At 42.4% G+C, this 16,852-nt stretch overlaps 1 protein-coding gene across 1 annotated transcript in view; it reads left to right on the top strand.

The window, feature by feature from the left end:
- KDM1A (lysine demethylase 1A) overlaps nucleotides 1-16,852 on the top strand; it is a 113,588-nt gene that overhangs the window by 28,714 nt on the left and 68,022 nt on the right. The window contains exons 6-10 of the mRNA XM_034754260.1: nucleotides 4,460-4,471; nucleotides 6,555-6,697; nucleotides 9,923-10,013; nucleotides 11,396-11,530; nucleotides 15,761-15,834. Coding sequence (XP_034610151.1) covers nucleotides 4,460-4,471; nucleotides 6,555-6,697; nucleotides 9,923-10,013; nucleotides 11,396-11,530; nucleotides 15,761-15,834 — 455 coding nt within the window. The remainder of the gene's footprint in view (nucleotides 1-4,459; nucleotides 4,472-6,554; nucleotides 6,698-9,922; nucleotides 10,014-11,395; nucleotides 11,531-15,760; nucleotides 15,835-16,852) is intronic.

The following is a 16,852-nucleotide window of genomic DNA, read 5'->3' as shown; positions in this document are numbered from 1 at the left end:
GCAGCTATCAAATCCCCCCCTCATTCTTCTCCTCTGCAGATTAAACAATCCCAGTTCCCTCAGCCTCTCCTCATAAGTCATGTGCTCCAGCCCCCTAATCATTGCCCTCCACTGGACTCTTTCCAATTTTTCCACATCCTTCTTGTAGTGTGGGGCCCAAAACTGGACAGAGTACTCCAGATGAGGCCTCACCAATGTCAAATAGAGGGAAACGATCACGTCCCTTGATCTGCTGGCAATGCCCCTACTTATACAGCCCAAAATGTTGTTAGCCTTCTTGGCAACAAGGGCACATTGTTGACTCATATCCAACTTCTCGACCACTGTAACCCCTAGGTCCTTTTCTGCAGAACTGCTGCCTAGCCATTCGGTTCCTAGTCTGTAGCAGTGCATAGGATTCTTCTGTCCTAAGTGCAGAACTCTGCATTTGTCCTTATTGAACCTCATCAGGTTTCTTTTGGCCCAATCCTCTAATTTGTCTAGGTCCCTCTGTATCCCATCCCTACCCTCCAGTGTATCTACCACTCCTCCCAGTTTAGTGTCATCTGCAAACTTGCTGAGAGTGCAGTCCATGCCATCCTCAAGATAATTAATGAAGATATTGAACAAAACTGGCCCCAGTTGGGGTACTCCACTTGATACCGGCTGCCAACTAGACATGGAGCCATTGATCACTACCCTTTTAACCTGACGATCTAGCCAGCTTTCTATCCACCTTATAGTCCATTCATCCAGCCCATACTTTAACTTGCCGGCAAGAATGCTGTGGGAGACCGTATCAAAAGCTTTGCTAGTCAAAGAATAACACATCCACTGCTTTCCCCTCATCCACAGAGCCAGTTATCTCCTCATAGAAGGCAATTAGGTTAGTCAGGCATGACTTGCCCTTGGTGAATCCATACTGATTATTCCTGATCACTTTCCTCTCCTCTAAGTGCTTCAGAATTGATTCCTTGAGGACCTGCTCCATGATTTTTCCAGGGACTGAGGTGAGGCTGACGGGCCTGTAGTTCCCCGGATCCTCCTCCTTCCCTTTTTTAAAGATGGGCACTACATTAGCCTTTTTCCAGTCATCCGGGACCTTCCCCGATCGCCATGAGTTTTCAAAGATAATGGCCAGTGGCTCTGCAATCACATTCACCAACTCCTTTAGCACCCTTGGATGCAGTGCATCCGGCCCCATGGATTTGTGCTCATTCCACCTTTTTCAATAGTCCTGAACCACTTCTTTCTCCACAGAGGGCTGGTCACCTCCTCCCCATGCTGTTCTGCCCAGTGCAGCAGTCTGGGAGCTGACCTTGTTTGTGAAGACAGAGGCAAAAACAGCATTGAGTATATTAGCTTTTTCCACATCCTCTGTCACTAGGTTGTCTCCCTCATTCAGTAAGGGGCCCACACTTTCCTTGATTTTCTTCTTGTTGCTAACATAGCTGAAGAAACCCTTTTTGTTACTCTTAACTTCCCTTGCTAGCTGCAACTCCAAGTGTGATTCCTTCCTTATTTCACTACTGCATGCCTGAGCAATATTTTTATACTCCTCCCTGGTCTTTTGTCCAATCTTCCACTTCTTGTAAGCTTCTTTTTTGTGTTTAAGATCAGCAAGGATTTCACTGTTAAGTCAAGCTGGTCGCCTGCCATTTTTACTATTCTTTCTACACATCGGGATGATTTGTTCCTGCAACCTCAATAAGGATTCTTTAAAATACAGCCAGTTCTCCTGGATTCCTTTGTCCCTCATGTTATTCTCCCAGGCGATCCCTCCCATCAATTTCCTGAAGGAGTCGGTCTGCTTTTCCGAAGTCCAGGGTCCGTATACTGCTACTCTCCTTTTTTCCTTGGGCCAGGATCCTGAACTCGACAATCTCATGGTCACTGCCTCCCAGGTTCCCATCCACTTTTGCTTCCCCTACTAATTCTTCACGGTTTGTGAGCAGCAGGTCATGAAGAACTCTGCCCCTGGTTGGTTCCTCCAGCATTTGGAACAGGAAATTGTCCTCTACACTTTCCAGAAACTTCCTGGATTGTCTGTGCACCGCTGTATTGCTCTCCCAGCAGATATCAGGGTGATTAAAGTCTCCCATGAGAACCAGGGCCTGCGATCTAGTAACTTTTGCTAGTTGCCAGAAGAAAGCCTCGTCCACCTCATCCCCCTGGTCTGGTGGTCTATAGCAGACTCCCACCACGACATCACCCTTGTTGCTCACACTTCTAAACTTAATCCAGAGAGACTCAAGTTTTTCTGAAGTTTCATACCGGACCTCTGAGCAGTCATACTGCTCTCTTACATACAATGCAACTCCCCCACCTTTTCTGCCCTGCCTGTCCTTCCTGAACAGTTTATATCCATCCATGACAATAGTCCAGTTATGTATTGGGGTAGCCTTGTTAGTCTGTATCTACAAAAACAACAAGGAGTCTGATGGCACCTTAAAGACTAACCGATTTATTTGGGCATAAGCTTTCGCGGGTAAAAATCTCACTTCTTCAGATGCCCAAATAAATCGGTTAGTCTTTAAGGTGCCACCAGACTCCTTGTTGTTTTTACTCCAGTTATGTGAGTTATCCCACCAAGTCTCTGTTATTCCAATCACATCATAGTTGCCCAGAATCACGGTCTTTCGGAGCAGGACGCGATTAATGGCCTTGCACGCTTACGTCAACACGAGTCCACTGGTTGACTTTCCCACTCCGAACTGGTTAGCAACCAATTGCTAGCAGTCTGGAGTAGCCAGCTTCCACAATGCAATCACCACACACGTCTCCAATGGCAGGACAGCTCTGATTCTTGTGTTCTTGCACCTCAGGGCTAGGGGGAGCTCACACAGTCCCATGAGTGTGGCTTTCCTCATCCGAAAGTTCTGCAGCCACTGCTCGTCATCCCAGATGTGCATGACGATGTGATCCCACCACTCAGTGCTTGTTTCCCGAGCTCAAAAGCGGCATTCCACTGTGGTCAGCACCTCCGTGAATGCCACAAGCAATCTCGTCTCGTAGGTAGTACTCGTGGTGAGATAAATGTCGCACTCCTCTTGCCTTTGTAGTTTAAGGAATAACTCCACTGCCACTCGTGACGTGTTAGTCACAGCAAGCAGCATACTGGTCAACAGTTAGGGATTCATTCCTGTATACTGAAGAGGCAAGGGGCGCAGTACACAAACGATTGAAAGATGGCGCCAAATGCAAAAGGAAACACAGGTTGCTGGGATGTGAAGCAATGCCTCACATGGCATTGGGACTGGACCCAGGATGCCCCGCGACCCCCTCTGCCTTCCCACAACTCTTAGCGTCAGAAGAGGAAGAGATGCTCTGTGAGAGCTGCCCAGGGTGCACTGCTCTGAATACTGCTGCAAGTGTGAACACGGTATTGCGCAGGCAGCTAACAGTGTGAACACACAACAGCGGTTTCTCTTCAGCATTCTCTTAGCGGAGCTGTAACTGCCAGTGTAGACATACCCTGAGTACATCTCTCAGACCTGAAAAAGAGCTCTGTATAAGCTCGAAAGCTTGTCTCTCTCTCCAGCAAGTTGGTTCAATAAAAGATATTACCTTACCTACCTCATCTATCTCAATTATTGAATATAGTGTGGATTCTTATTCTTCCTACATGTACTCCATAATTTCCCTTTCTAGTCTGCATGACAAGTTAAGATTAGTTACGATGTTATGGGTATACCTGTCTGCCTTCAAAGAACTGCTGCCACTATATAAGTGAAGCTGCTGATCCCTGTGCTGTAACTGCTCTGTGGCTGAGCAGAGTACTTCAGTCTCCAGGTCTGTCAGTCTGACACTAACATGTTACTTAAAAACTAGTCATGCTCAAGCTAGCTTTCCAAATCCCATTCAGTCCTTACTTTGTCTGAGTTTATTTTCTCTGCAGCTTGTCAGGATATTTGTGTATAGTATAAACAGAATTCTCATTTTTTTTCCTCCCACCATCATCTGCTCGATTCATTCAAAGCCGGACTGACAGCATGTATTTGATAGTACCTTTGCTTCCACAGTGCATTGTTCCACAGGTGTTGCATACACTGAAATTGACTACACTGAGAAGACACGATAGATATAGAAATGCAGCAAAAGGACAGGACTGTTTAAATTTGCTTGCTCAGGCATGGTGTGATTCTTCAACATCATGTGAGCTTTCTGTTTTCCATTTATATTATTTGTCTGTGCTGTTTCTTTAGTCTTGTTTTACCCTAAATGCACAGAGGACCCGCTGGAAGCTGTTTCATTCGTACATTCACTCTTGGTTTTCTCTTTTCTGAGACTTACCACAATCTGTTTGTTTGGTGTTTTTTTTTTTTTGGTTGTTGCCACTGCTAAAAAAGTAAGTGATGATTAGCTGCTTCTGCAATGCTTTAAACCTTGTTTTGATTTTACCCTATTGTACGAAATTTACCTTGAAACAGCTATCAGGCTATTTATTATTTATTTCTCTTTCTGCTGCAATGGTTAAAAGGACACTGTCAAGGTATCACTTATAATTTTTTAAAATCCCTTTTTTTACTGTTTATAATAATCCCTGAGTTTAAAATTGAAATAATTTGTTACTGAACACTTTTTTTTTCCTTCAGTGGTACATTCATATTGACTTCTTGTTCATGAATGTTGGGCAGATAACGTTGAATCGTTTTAGGGGAGAAAAAAATTTACACTGACTATGCAAACTGAAAGGAAATACGTAGGTCTCATGTTGGACCTACAGCCTTGACAGTGTCCCTTTAAATATGCCTTCCGACTAGTACTGGAGCCAAAGTGCAGTCACCACTTCACTATGAACTTCCTCAGTTTGTGTCTCCATCTTCCCTGTCATCATCAGCAACTGAGATTAAAGCCTGTCTCAGTCCAGGTGGAAGGGTATGAAATCTGCTACTCTCTGCTCTATACAAGACATTTTGATTAACCCTCACCTTTAGTATATACTCAGGAGACAAGTTGCAATTCACCACCCAGAGCTCCTTGGGAATTGTCCCAGCCTTCCTGAGGAAGCAGCTTTTGAGAGGGTATTAGGAGAGCCACTCTGCAGTGCAATGGTCACATCTAGGATTTACAGGGCCAGGGATAAGAAGTAGGAGGGTGCCCCTCACCCTATGGGAATTGTCTGCTGGAGAAAGTAGCCCTGTGTCTGTCCTGGCCTCCAGAGAGGACTCTCCTGTAAGCCTGACACATGCTATTTCTGACACTTTGTCTCTGCCCATCTGTCTTCCTTTATGGTGCTTGCTGTTCTCTCCTCTTTTCTTTAACCCATTTGTCCCTGCCCCCCTCATGTGTTCTCATCCCCCCCCTTTTCTTTGTGCTCAGACTCCTAGGTTTTTTTGCCCTAATTCCCTCACTCCCACTTATGAGGCTCAGGACAGCTGAAGTTCCTTAGAGCTTGTCTCATGTTCTCGGAGCTCAGGAAGAGGCTCCACAACCCTTATCCCTGCTGAGCCCTCCCCACATCTCCAGCAACCGTAACCGCTGGTCAGATCTGCAGCTGCTACACTTACCAGCTGGACTGTGCTGCTGTACACTTAACACAGGGGTTGCTATCCAATGGGGTGAGGGAGGCCTCAAACACTAGCCTAGTAGAACTGTTGTGGCTCTATGTAGTGCTGTGTTGAAGGTTCAGCGGTGTCACAGTAGCAACACCAAAAGTGTTTAAAGAAATGCTCCCCTACTACACAATAAGATTGAAAAACTTATCTGGCTACCAGCAATATCTCTACTTCATCTAGGAATAGATGAGGTTGGCAGGGGGCAGTGCTTGCGCCATTTGTAGTCAAGCTTCCACATATGTAGTACTTTCCTTCTGCCTGATTAGCGTACCTCAGGCCCTCTCTGAAGGCTTGATGTGCACTAAGCCTCATTGGAAGGTGACAAACCGCTCAGTAGAGTGCACCTTTCTGACATCCGAAAGAATGTAGACATGGCCCACAGGTGAGCCATTGGACCTCAGTTGTTTGACTTCATCCTTTAGTTGGGGAAGCCTCTTTATACTGACTTGTTTTTTGCAGTCATGGGGGAGCCCAGTAAACAATGCTAGTTGCCTGTTTGCCAATTCAGAGGTGAGAAAGAAGAACTTGACAGATTATCCCTTAATGCCCGGCATACTTTTCTTGTCTGATCATTTTGAAGAATTGACTTCAAAACTTTCAGGTGCCTGCCCTCAGCTTCTTTTTGTTCACTAGAGCTTTTTTAAAGTGTATGACACAGGGCAGTAAAGTAATGATTCTGTCAGCACCAGTGTAACATTACGTGTCCGTGCTCTGCCTTGCTCTTTTGCATAGTACTTCATTGCTATGTACAGCACTCACATTTTGAGGGGGAAGGATTGGAGGCAACTTGTGTTACTGAATTAAAAACATATCTTGTAGTGGAATTAGCACCACAATGGAAAAGGAAGTCTAAGCTTCATGGTTCTGAAGTCTTTCCGGACTTCTTAATTTTACCAGCCTCCACTCCACACCTGTTAGTTTCCACCTTAATTAAGTGTTCATATCTGGAGCTTTGGTGTTTTGTGCTTTTTTTTTTTTTTTTAATTTACAGAGACAAATCTGTTCTTTGACTTTCAGGTTCCTAAAGAGAAAGATGAAATGGTGGAGCAGGAATTCAACCGTTTGCTGGAGGCCACCTCCTATCTCAGTCATCAGCTGGACTTCAATGTCCTCAATAACAAGCCAGTCTCCTTAGGACAGGCTCTGGAAGTTGTCATCCAGTAAGTGCCCTCATGCTTTGCTGATAGAAATTAATAGTCTCATAGACTTGAAGGCCAGAAGGGACCATCATGATCATCTAGTCTGACCTCTCCTGAATTACTGAATTCTTCAAATAATGATTTAAAGACCAAGTTACAGAGAATCTACCATTTACACTAGTTTAAACCTACAAGTGATCTGTGCCCCATGCTGCAGAGGAAGATGAAAAACTCACAGGGTCTCTGCCAATCTAATGGGGGGGGGAGGGGAGAATTCCTTCCCAATCCCAAATATGGACCCTGAGCATTTTGGGAAGACCCAGCAGCCAGACACCTGGGAAAGAACTCAGAAAGTAGTAATACAGAGCGTAACTCCCTGTCTAGTGTCCCATCATTGGCCATTGAAGATATTTGCAACTGGCAGTTGTAGATTGGCTACATGATATTGTAGGCAGTTTCATCATCCCATCCATAAACTTATCTTTGAAAAATCATGGAAGATGGGGGAAATTCCAGAGGATTGGTAGACAGATATTCCCCTTTTTATAGGCTGGCACTATAAGGACAACCCAGGGAATTACAGACCAGTCAGCTTAACTTCAGTACCCAGTGTCGGAGAAAAACAGAGTTCTCACTTTTTGTTTTCTCTGCTTCCACACCAGAAAGAGAAAATAATCAAGCAGTCAGTTTACAAACCCCTAGAAGATAATATGGTGATAAGTAACAGTCAAAAAAAAATCATGTCAAACCAACCTAATGGCTTCCTTTGACAGGGTAACAAGCCTTGTGGATAGGGGGAAAGTGGTAGAGGTGGCGTATCTTTACTTTAGTAAGGCTTTTAATACTGTCTAATGTGGCCTTCTCATAAACTAGGGAATATAGCTTAGCTGGAACTATCAAAAGGTGGCCGCATAACTTCTCTGGAAACGGTTTTCCAATCAGTTATCAATGTTTCACAGTGAAGCTGGAAAGGCATATCGAGTGGGGTCCTGCAGGGATCAGTTCTGGATCCAGTTCTGTTCAGAATCTTCATCAATTTAAATAATGGCAGAGAGATTACAGTTACAAAGTTTGCAGATGATACCAAGCTGGGAGGAGTTAGAAGTGCTTTGGAGTATAAGATTAAAATTCAAAATGATCTGGACAAACTAGAGAAATGGTCTGAAGTAAATCTGATGAAATTCAATAAGGACAAATGCAAAGTACTCCGCTTAGGAAGGAACAATCAATTCCACACATACAAATGGAAAAGACTGCTTGGGAAGGAGTACTGCGGAAAGGGATCTGGGAGTCATAGAGGATCACAAGCTAAAAATGAGTAAACAATGTAACCGTTTCGCCAAAAAGAAATAAAAAGCAAACAGCATTCTGGGATGTATTAGCTGGAGTGTTGTAAGCAACACACAAGAAGTAATTCTTCCAACGTACTCTGTGCTGATTAGGCCTCAGTTGGAGTATTGTGTCCACTTCTGGGCACCACATTTCAGGAAAGATGTGGACAAATTGGAGAAAATCCAGAGGAGAGCAACAAAAATGATGAAAGGAGGAGGAGGGAGAAAAATTGTTCATAGGACAAGAATCAGTGGGCCTAAATTGCACTTTAAGGTGAACATTGGGAGAAACTTCTTAATTGTCAGGGTAAATACTCGAATAAATTGCCTAGGAAGGTTGTGGAATCTCCATCATTGGAGATTTTTAAGAGCAGATTAGACAAACATCTGTCAGGCATGGTCTAAAATAATACTTAGTCCTGCTATAAGTACAAGGGAGAGAGCTCTCCCGCCGACAACAAATTTCCGCTCTCAACGAGCAGCAGTAGCTTTGTTGGCAGGAGAGCACCCCTGCCGACAAAGTGCTGTTTACATCGGCATTTTCCTTGGCAAAACTTTTGTCGTTTGGGGGTGTGTGTGTGTGGTTTTTTTCACACTCCTGAACGACACAAGTTTTGTCATTCAGTTTCCAGTGTAAACAAAGCCTAAAATGGCATCACCTCTTGTTGGTTCGGTGACTGGTGAAGAAATCTGTCAGCTATCACATCCAGGAAAATCTGGGCCTTACTATTATTAGTAGCACTTGTCTTCTAGTCTATATCTGGGAAATTAGTCTCCCATATTCACACAATTTCCAATAGTATTTATTTAATTTAAAAAGGTCTCTGTCCATATCTAGATTGGATTCTGGGGGTCTATAGTCAATCCCAAACAGTGCTCCAGGAGAACCTCTGAGAGATTTCTTCCCCAAAATGATTTGGACACAGACTCTATTTTATCCATTCCATCACTTCTAATTTCTTTAGTCTACCTCATCATGCTACTCCACTACCTTTACCTTTATTTCTGTCTTTCCTTAACAGCACATACCCTTCAATTCCTGTACTCCAGTCACGATGACTATTCCACCATGTTTCTGTTATCCCTGTAATATCTAGTTTCTTCCTGCACCAGTAGTTCTAGTTTCTCCATTTTGTTACCCAGGCTCCTTGCATTGGTATCATCTTAATGGTTTCTGCTTGGTTTTGCAAGGATTCCTCACCTGATTAGGTAAGCCTACTTGACTATTGGCTTCAGTGGTATTGGCACTATCTTTCCTCTTAATATCCATTCTTCTGTCCTTTCTCCATTGCTGTGTTTTCTCTTTCTTGATTTTCCTCCCGGTCAGTATTGAAATCAGGCTTGGAAATTACCTGAGTCTTCCCCAGTAAGGATTCTGTTTGGATTTTCTTGAAGTACATAGTCATGATGACTTCTTGATAATCTTGGTTTCTTGCAGCCACTTGGCACATCTTGTGTCCAGCATTTGTGTGCACACCCTTTCCACATTTTTAGTACTGCTTTGTAGACACGGGATGAGGAATGTTACCTTAACCGGTATCTGCCTTGAAAATTCCTCTTCCATTAGTGATATAGCAATTAATAAAATAAATGGATATTTGACATAGCACAATAGTGTGATCCAGCATGAAGTTTAAATCCTATTTGTTTGGAAACATTTCCTGCAAGTAAGAATTTCTACCCTTTGGCTTTTGGTAGGCTGTCCTATGTTTAGCTACTAGCTAACCAACTGCTTTCTTTTCATGAGTTGTACAGTTGCTGAAGAATACACTCCATTCTTTACTGAAATGACACTTTTCTGAGTTCTACTTTATTACCTTACACTCATGGCTCAGATGTTGATAATGAGAAAACTATGTAGCTTACTAGGATTTCCCAGTTAAAATGATCTGTGGCTTCTGTTCCCCACCGCTAGATTGCAAGAAAAGCATGTGAAGGATGAACAGATTGGACATTGGAAGAAGATAGTAAAAACTCAAGAGGAGCTGAAAGATCTCCTTAACAAGGTCAGACCTTCTCCCCATTGTGGCACACATGGATGCAATACTCTTTTCACTTCCTTCCCTTACAAATGCACTGGAAAAAGTTACTAGGAACTTAAAGGAGAAACCGATTTCAGAAACTGATCACCATCATTACATTTTAATGTTTATGTGAAAAGGAACTAGACCTTGAGAAATAAAGAAATTTTATCTGGATTTTATCAATAAGGAGGGCAACAACACTATTGAAAAATGAATAATGATGCTTTTTTGGTCCACAAGGAGAAGTTGTGTTTTGACAGGCAAGCCCCAGGGAAACTATTAATTTTATTAAGCTGGGGCTTTCTTAGCACTGAAGAACACTTCTTTTCTCTTCTGAGAAACTCAGTCTAAAGGCAAACAAGTAAGCAGAGGCCAGGGAAAGTAGACAGTTTATATAGATGTCGCCTTGATTCACTGTAACCATTATGGCAGAAGTGGCTGTTTAAGGGTGACTTAAATTTGGATGTGGTAGGGACCTTCCAGATGAGCACAAGAAGCCCGTATAAAGAAAATAGGACCCTCTGGAAGAATGTACAACAATGATTGTGCCAACAGCTGACAAACATGGACGAGACTGAGAATACTTATGGAATGGAGAGGATGGAGACAGTGAAAAGCAATACGTAAAAGCAAACCAGCTCTTCCTTGAAAGCATCACTGTAATAACCACTTCTGTTGGAAATGCTTATTGCAGATATGTAAAAAGCAACAGAGGGTCCTGTGGCACCTTTGAGACTAACAGAAGTATTGGGAGCATAAGCTTTCGTGGGTAAGTCTTGCATCTGAAGAAGTGAGGTTCTTACCCACGAAAGCTTATGCTCCCAATACTTCTGTTAGTCTCAAAGGTGCCACAGGACCCTCTGTTGCTTTTTACAGATTCAGACTAACACGGCTACCCCTCTGATACTTGATTGCAGATATGGTTTGTGATGAGATTAATTTACAATTGTTTACAAAGTCACCTTAAAAAAATATCTTAAGGTAAATAAAAAGATGTGTTTAGTCATTTGGAAACATACAAGATTGAAACACTGGAAGATTTAGTGCAGATCAAATGTTACAGGTGATGCAGCTGTCCCTCTGGAGAAAGCATACAGAGTTCTGGCATCTTTCCTATCCTCAACAGTTCCATTCTGTACATTTTGCCAGAGGACAGTAATAGCTTATGATGTGCATGTTAGTCAGAAAATCTCTAGAAATATAGGATTGATGGTACTTATTGTAGTGCTCTGTGAGGTCCATCCCCTATAAGTAACATCCCCTATAACAAGGGGGGAAATGCCACCAGTGGTGTGACTGTTTTTGAGGCAGAATTCTTAATTTCACTGTAAATGTTACAAAAGCTCCTTTTTTCCCCTTCCCAGATGGTGAATTTAAAAGAGAAGATTAAAGAGCTCCATCAGCAGTATAAGGAGGCATCTGAAGTAAAACCACCTCGGGATATTACTGCGGAGTTCCTTGTGAAAAGCAAACACCGAGATCTTACTGCTCTCTGCAAGGTACAGAATGCCATAAATACAAGGGTTTCAGTCTACAAACTTTTGTCTTTAAAATCTGAACGACAAACTGATTATGTAAAATTGTGTCAAGTACACTTTTTCGAAGAACTGGCTGTGTGAAACTGCTCTGACTTGTTCATGTGCATGTTCCCTGTGTTAGAGCCTTCTGGAAAGTGATAATGGGACTGTATGAGCTCCTGTCTCAACAGGATCTGAAAGTTCAGGCTAAAGAGCATAAATGTGTTGAGGAATTAGTCCAGTTTTAGATCACAGTTCAGCTTCAGCACTGTCGGACACTGTCCAAAACAGGCATCCCACTACTGTGCATGTTGAGATGGCAATCTGGAAAGAAAAAGTTCATGTTCGAAGAGATTTGCTTCCTGTAAGGCCAAAATGTCAGTGACTGAATATGTAAGAAACTTGCAGAGGTTGCGAGAGGCTCACTTGCCTGAATGAGGCTCCATTTATGCCAGATTGGCTCTTTTGGCCTGATGAATGATTTGTCCTTTGGTGCTCCCTGCTTGCGCCTAGGAATTGGATTTCTCCAGTTTTGCTCCTCTGTAGAATCCAAATACTTGTGAAGCAGCCTGAGTGCTCTTTAGATCCAGTCATTCACATCCTCCTGACTCATTACATTGTGACGCTACAGGACCTCTGACCAGGCAACAGAATGCTCCCTCAGCTTATGTTTGGAATCATCTTGTGAATAGCACCAGGAGTAATCGTGAACGAGTCTGAAGGCCTTGAAACTGAGGTGCGTTAGATCTAGGCTTGAGAACTGAGGTGGTTCCCCTGATTCCATTAATTCTGGAGTAGTCCTTGGATCCAAACTGTCTGTCCTACTTCACCAGTACCTGGTGTGGGAACCAGTGAGCAGTCCCCATCACTTCTCTCATTTAGATTTTAGACAGATTCATTACGCCCTTTCAGTCTTTTCCTGAAGGGAAGCTTAGATTTAATACCTTTAGGGCACACCTCCAAATCCATCTCAGACGAAGTCATGGGAAACATTATAGTTTCCCAAATGTGAGAAAATAGGCTCCCCATCTTATTCATAGAACTTTAAAAGCCTTCCCCCTGGCTTTTCTGATACTCTGTGGAGTTTATCTGTTCAAGTTCCCACAATTACCAGTTTGATTATGCTCCATGGTATATTAGCTCTTCTTCCCTCCTCTTCCTCAGTTTAGGGAGTCAGGGTTAAGAGGATAATCAAGAAACCAGGGCCATGTTACTCCTCCACTTCCCATAATCAGTCTTACGCTTTTCTCCTAGACTTGTCCCCCCAGTCCTGTGGGTTAGGGAAGAGTTGCTGGAAATAGATACTGATGAGAAGGGTGATAGTGATCTTGAGGATGCCCTTTTCCTTCAGGGTACAGCTCATCCTTCAACCTCTGCAGAAGAGAATACTTTTATAATTTCTTCATTTCTGCTTAAGTATTTTCAGTAGCTGCTGTTCAGTGTGGTAGATACTTTGGACTGATAAGTGTCAAGAAAGACTCATTGATATTTTGGGAGCCCCATCACAAATGCAGAATTGCTTTACCAGTAAATGAGAAGCTACTGGTACATGCCAAGATTATTTGGCATGCCTCTTAATCCATTTCACCCAGGATGAAGAAAATTGCCATCTTTGACATCCCACAACAGGTTAGTTTTTTTTTTTTTTTTTTTTTTTTTTTTTCCCCTCCCACCCAGCTCCTGGATTGTTGGTAGTCTCAGCTATGGTAGTGAAATATAGTGCCAGGAGCTCCTTCCATTCTTCTCCCCACCCCTTTTCACGGGGCCCTCTCTGAAAAGTTTGCTTTGGTAGGAACTTACCACACACTGGGGTTGACCATAAAGTTCCTCAGATACACTGAGGAAAAAATTTTAAATGTGTTTTTTCCTAATTCTGGAAAAGTGGCCTCAATTTGTAAGAAACTGCAACAATTTTGGAGAAAAGTCATAAGTCATCAAGGTCTTCTCCTCATAGTGTGTATAACAGGAAAGAAAAATAAGTTAACAGCAGAGAATAAACAGGAAAACTTCACAACTTTGGATTGATCCCTGTCCTGTGACCTTGACCTTCCCAAAGCCATCCTTTGCCAAACAGCTACTCTTCTAGAGCACTCTTCTGAATCCCTATGCAATATACATAAAAAAGGCAATAAGAGATTTTTTTTTTCTTAACATATATTAGGAGCCAGGAGAAAGACGAAGGAAAGTGAAGGTCCTCTACTTAGTGTGAAAGGAGGTTAATAACTGATATCAAGAAATCTGAGGTTTTTATCACCAATTTTGCTTCAGTCATCACTAAAAAGGTTAATGGTGACCCAGATACTCAACATAATTAATATTAACAATAAGGGGGAAGGAATGTCAGCCAAAGTATGGAAAGAACAGGTTAAAGAATATTTAGATAAGTTAGATGTATTCATGTCAGCAGGACCTGATGAAATTCAACTTAGGGTACTTAAGGAAACTAGCTGAAGCAATTATCTTTGAGAACTCATGGAGGATGACTGAGGTCCCAGAGGACTGGAGAAGGGCAACCATAGTACCTCTCTTTTTTTTTTTCTTTCTTTTTTTAATAAAGGGTATGTGTGTGAAGAGAATCTGGGGAATTATAGACTGGTCAGCCTAACTTTGATACCTGGAAAGATGCTGGAACAAATTATTGATCAATTTGTAAGCAGCTAGAGGACAATAGGTTATAAGGAATGGCCAGAATGGATTTGTCAAAAACAAATCATGCCAAACCAACCTAAGCTGCATGGCCGCGCAAGAGTAATCAAGTGCCGCACACTTGGTTAGTAGAGCCATGCACATCCAGCGACTTGTTTATGTGCCCCTCCCCCTGCTGCTGTGCTGTTCTTGTCCTCTGCCTTGGAGCTCCTGCCAGCTACTCCCAGGACCTTCCTGCTTGCTGTGCAGAACAGAGGTGGGGGCGCTGATGTCAGGGTGTCCCTCTCCCTCCTGCTCATGTACCCCATCTACGCAGAGTGGGGAACAGGGCTCTGGAGTTAGATGGAACTGCTGGCGGCTGCTGCAGTCTGAACAAGCCTTCCGACTGGTGAGTGCTGATGTGCTTAGAGACAGTGCACTGTCCAGCAGCCAGCACACCCACACTGTCTGTCTGTCTCACTCACACTCGCTCTCGCTCTCTCACCTCCCAACACATACTTGTGATGTTGTTGGTACTTCTTGGTACTTCCTGCAATGCACATATATTCTCTGTAATTTTATTCTTTCAAAGTGCTGTTATTTGTTTTTTTGACTGGTCTATGCATTTCATATCTTTATTTCTCTCTCATGCTTAAATTTAATTCTTTGAGTAGTGAGTTCTAAAATGCATAATCTGTCATGGCTGGAGTAATTATCCCTATGGTAGCTTTTAAAAAAATATATCTAGGTTTCTTGTTTTTACTGGTGGCGCACATCCGCACGTTACCTCAATATTGGTGCACATAACAAAATTCTTTCCACACATGGATGGAAAAAATTAGAGGGAACATTGGTCATAACTTCCAGCAGTGAGCTCTTCCTCATCAGTTGATACAGTACATTACTTAATAGCTGTCTATAGAGGTCTTCCTTTAAAATTCTAGCTTGAACTTGGGTGTACTGCATGTGCTTTAATATTTTCTATTTTCTTTTACTTTGGAAATATCTCACTTTATACATTCAACAATGAAATAATTAAGTCTTTAATAAGGAAACAAGAATAGAAAATATATCACATCCAGTTTGGCTGAGTTCCAGTTACTGAGAGAACCATTTGGATTTTATCACATTCTCTGACCTGAGTGTTTGCTGACAATCCAGGAAAGTAGGGTTTTGTGTTTTAAGGTATTTGTTTGCAGAAATGGACATCACAAGTGTGAAATGTGGCCGAACTAATAGTACTTTTAGGATCCAGTGGTCTGATTCAATGCCCATTGAAACACATATGAGTGTCTTCAATGGGAGATGGATCAAACCCCATTCTTATTGGGGCCTGTGTGCTCTACCATAATATAAACATTGAATAAAAAAATAACTTTACTTTTTACAACTTTGGAGAATCTAAATCTCATCCTTTGTGTTAAAATATTTTCCTTTTCCTACAAAAACATGCATGTGGCATTGCGTTTTTGTGATCATTATTTGGCAGTAAGTTTACTATGGACACTTCACTTTCTCCTTGTTTTTTATTTAAAAATGAGAAATTTAAAGCTAATACTTGACTGAATCTGTTTAACTTTTTATCAGGAGTATGATGAGTTGGCAGAAACACAAGGAAAGCTGGAAGAAAAGCTCCAAGAACTTGAAGCCAATCCACCCAGGTAAAAAAACAAAAAACACCACACACTAGCTGGAGAGCGATCAGGAAGGCTGGTGTTTCTCATTTAGTATTGCATTGACATACTTGGGGTCAGAAACTAATTTTCCCCCAGGTCACATTGGCAGAGACTCTGGATTTTTTTTGCCTTCTTCTGCAGCATGGGGCACAGGTCACTTGCTGGTTTAAACTAAATACTAAATAGTGGATTCTCTGTAATGTGAAATCTTTTTTTAAATCATGATTTGAGAACCTCAATAACTCAGCCAGAGGTTCTGGGTCTATTTCAGGGGTGGATGGGTGAGGTTCTGTGGCCTGCAAAGTGCAGGAGGTCAGACTAGATCAGTGGTTCTCAACCTTTCTAGACTACTGTACCCCTTTCAGGTGTCTGATTTTTGTCTTGCGTACCCCCAAGTTTCATCTCATTTTAAAACTACTTGTTTACAAAATCAGACATAAAAATACAAAAGTGTCACAACACACAATTACTGAAAAATTGCTTACTTTCTAATTTTTACCATATAATTTATAAATATAAATATTGTACTTACATTTCAGTGTAGTATAGAGCAGCATAAACAAGTTGTATGAAATTTTAGTTTGTAATGACTTCTCTAGTGCTTTTTATGTAGCCTGTTGTAAAACTAGGCAGATGTACCCACTGGAAGACCTCTGAGTACCTCCAGGGGTACATGTACCACTGGTTGAGAACCACTGGACTAGATCACGGTGGTCTCTGTAGTCACAAGTTTGGCTGTGTGTGTTCCCTCTCCCAGCTCTGTGCAGACAGCTGGCACAGCAGACGTCCAGTGACCACAAGAGCCGTTAAGATACAAAGGCACTAGGTTAGCTTTATTGCTGACAAAGCACGGTCCTAGCTCCCCGGATGCCTGTGACAATGGATGCAGCTCAGTCAGTGATGGAACTTTCCACTATCCCCTAAGTGGCCAAAGGCATTCCCTCTGAGACTCCATTTTATACACCACTACAAGAGGCTGAGGGAGCTAAGTTTGCTTAGTCTG

The sequence above is a fragment of the Trachemys scripta genome, chromosome 20 (assembly GCF_013100865.1).
Source record: "Trachemys scripta elegans isolate TJP31775 chromosome 20, CAS_Tse_1.0, whole genome shotgun sequence".
Lineage (NCBI taxonomy): Eukaryota > Metazoa > Chordata > Testudines > Emydidae > Trachemys > Trachemys scripta.
The sequence above is the reverse complement of the archived record's forward strand: the minus strand, read 5'-3'. Positions and strand labels throughout refer to the sequence as shown.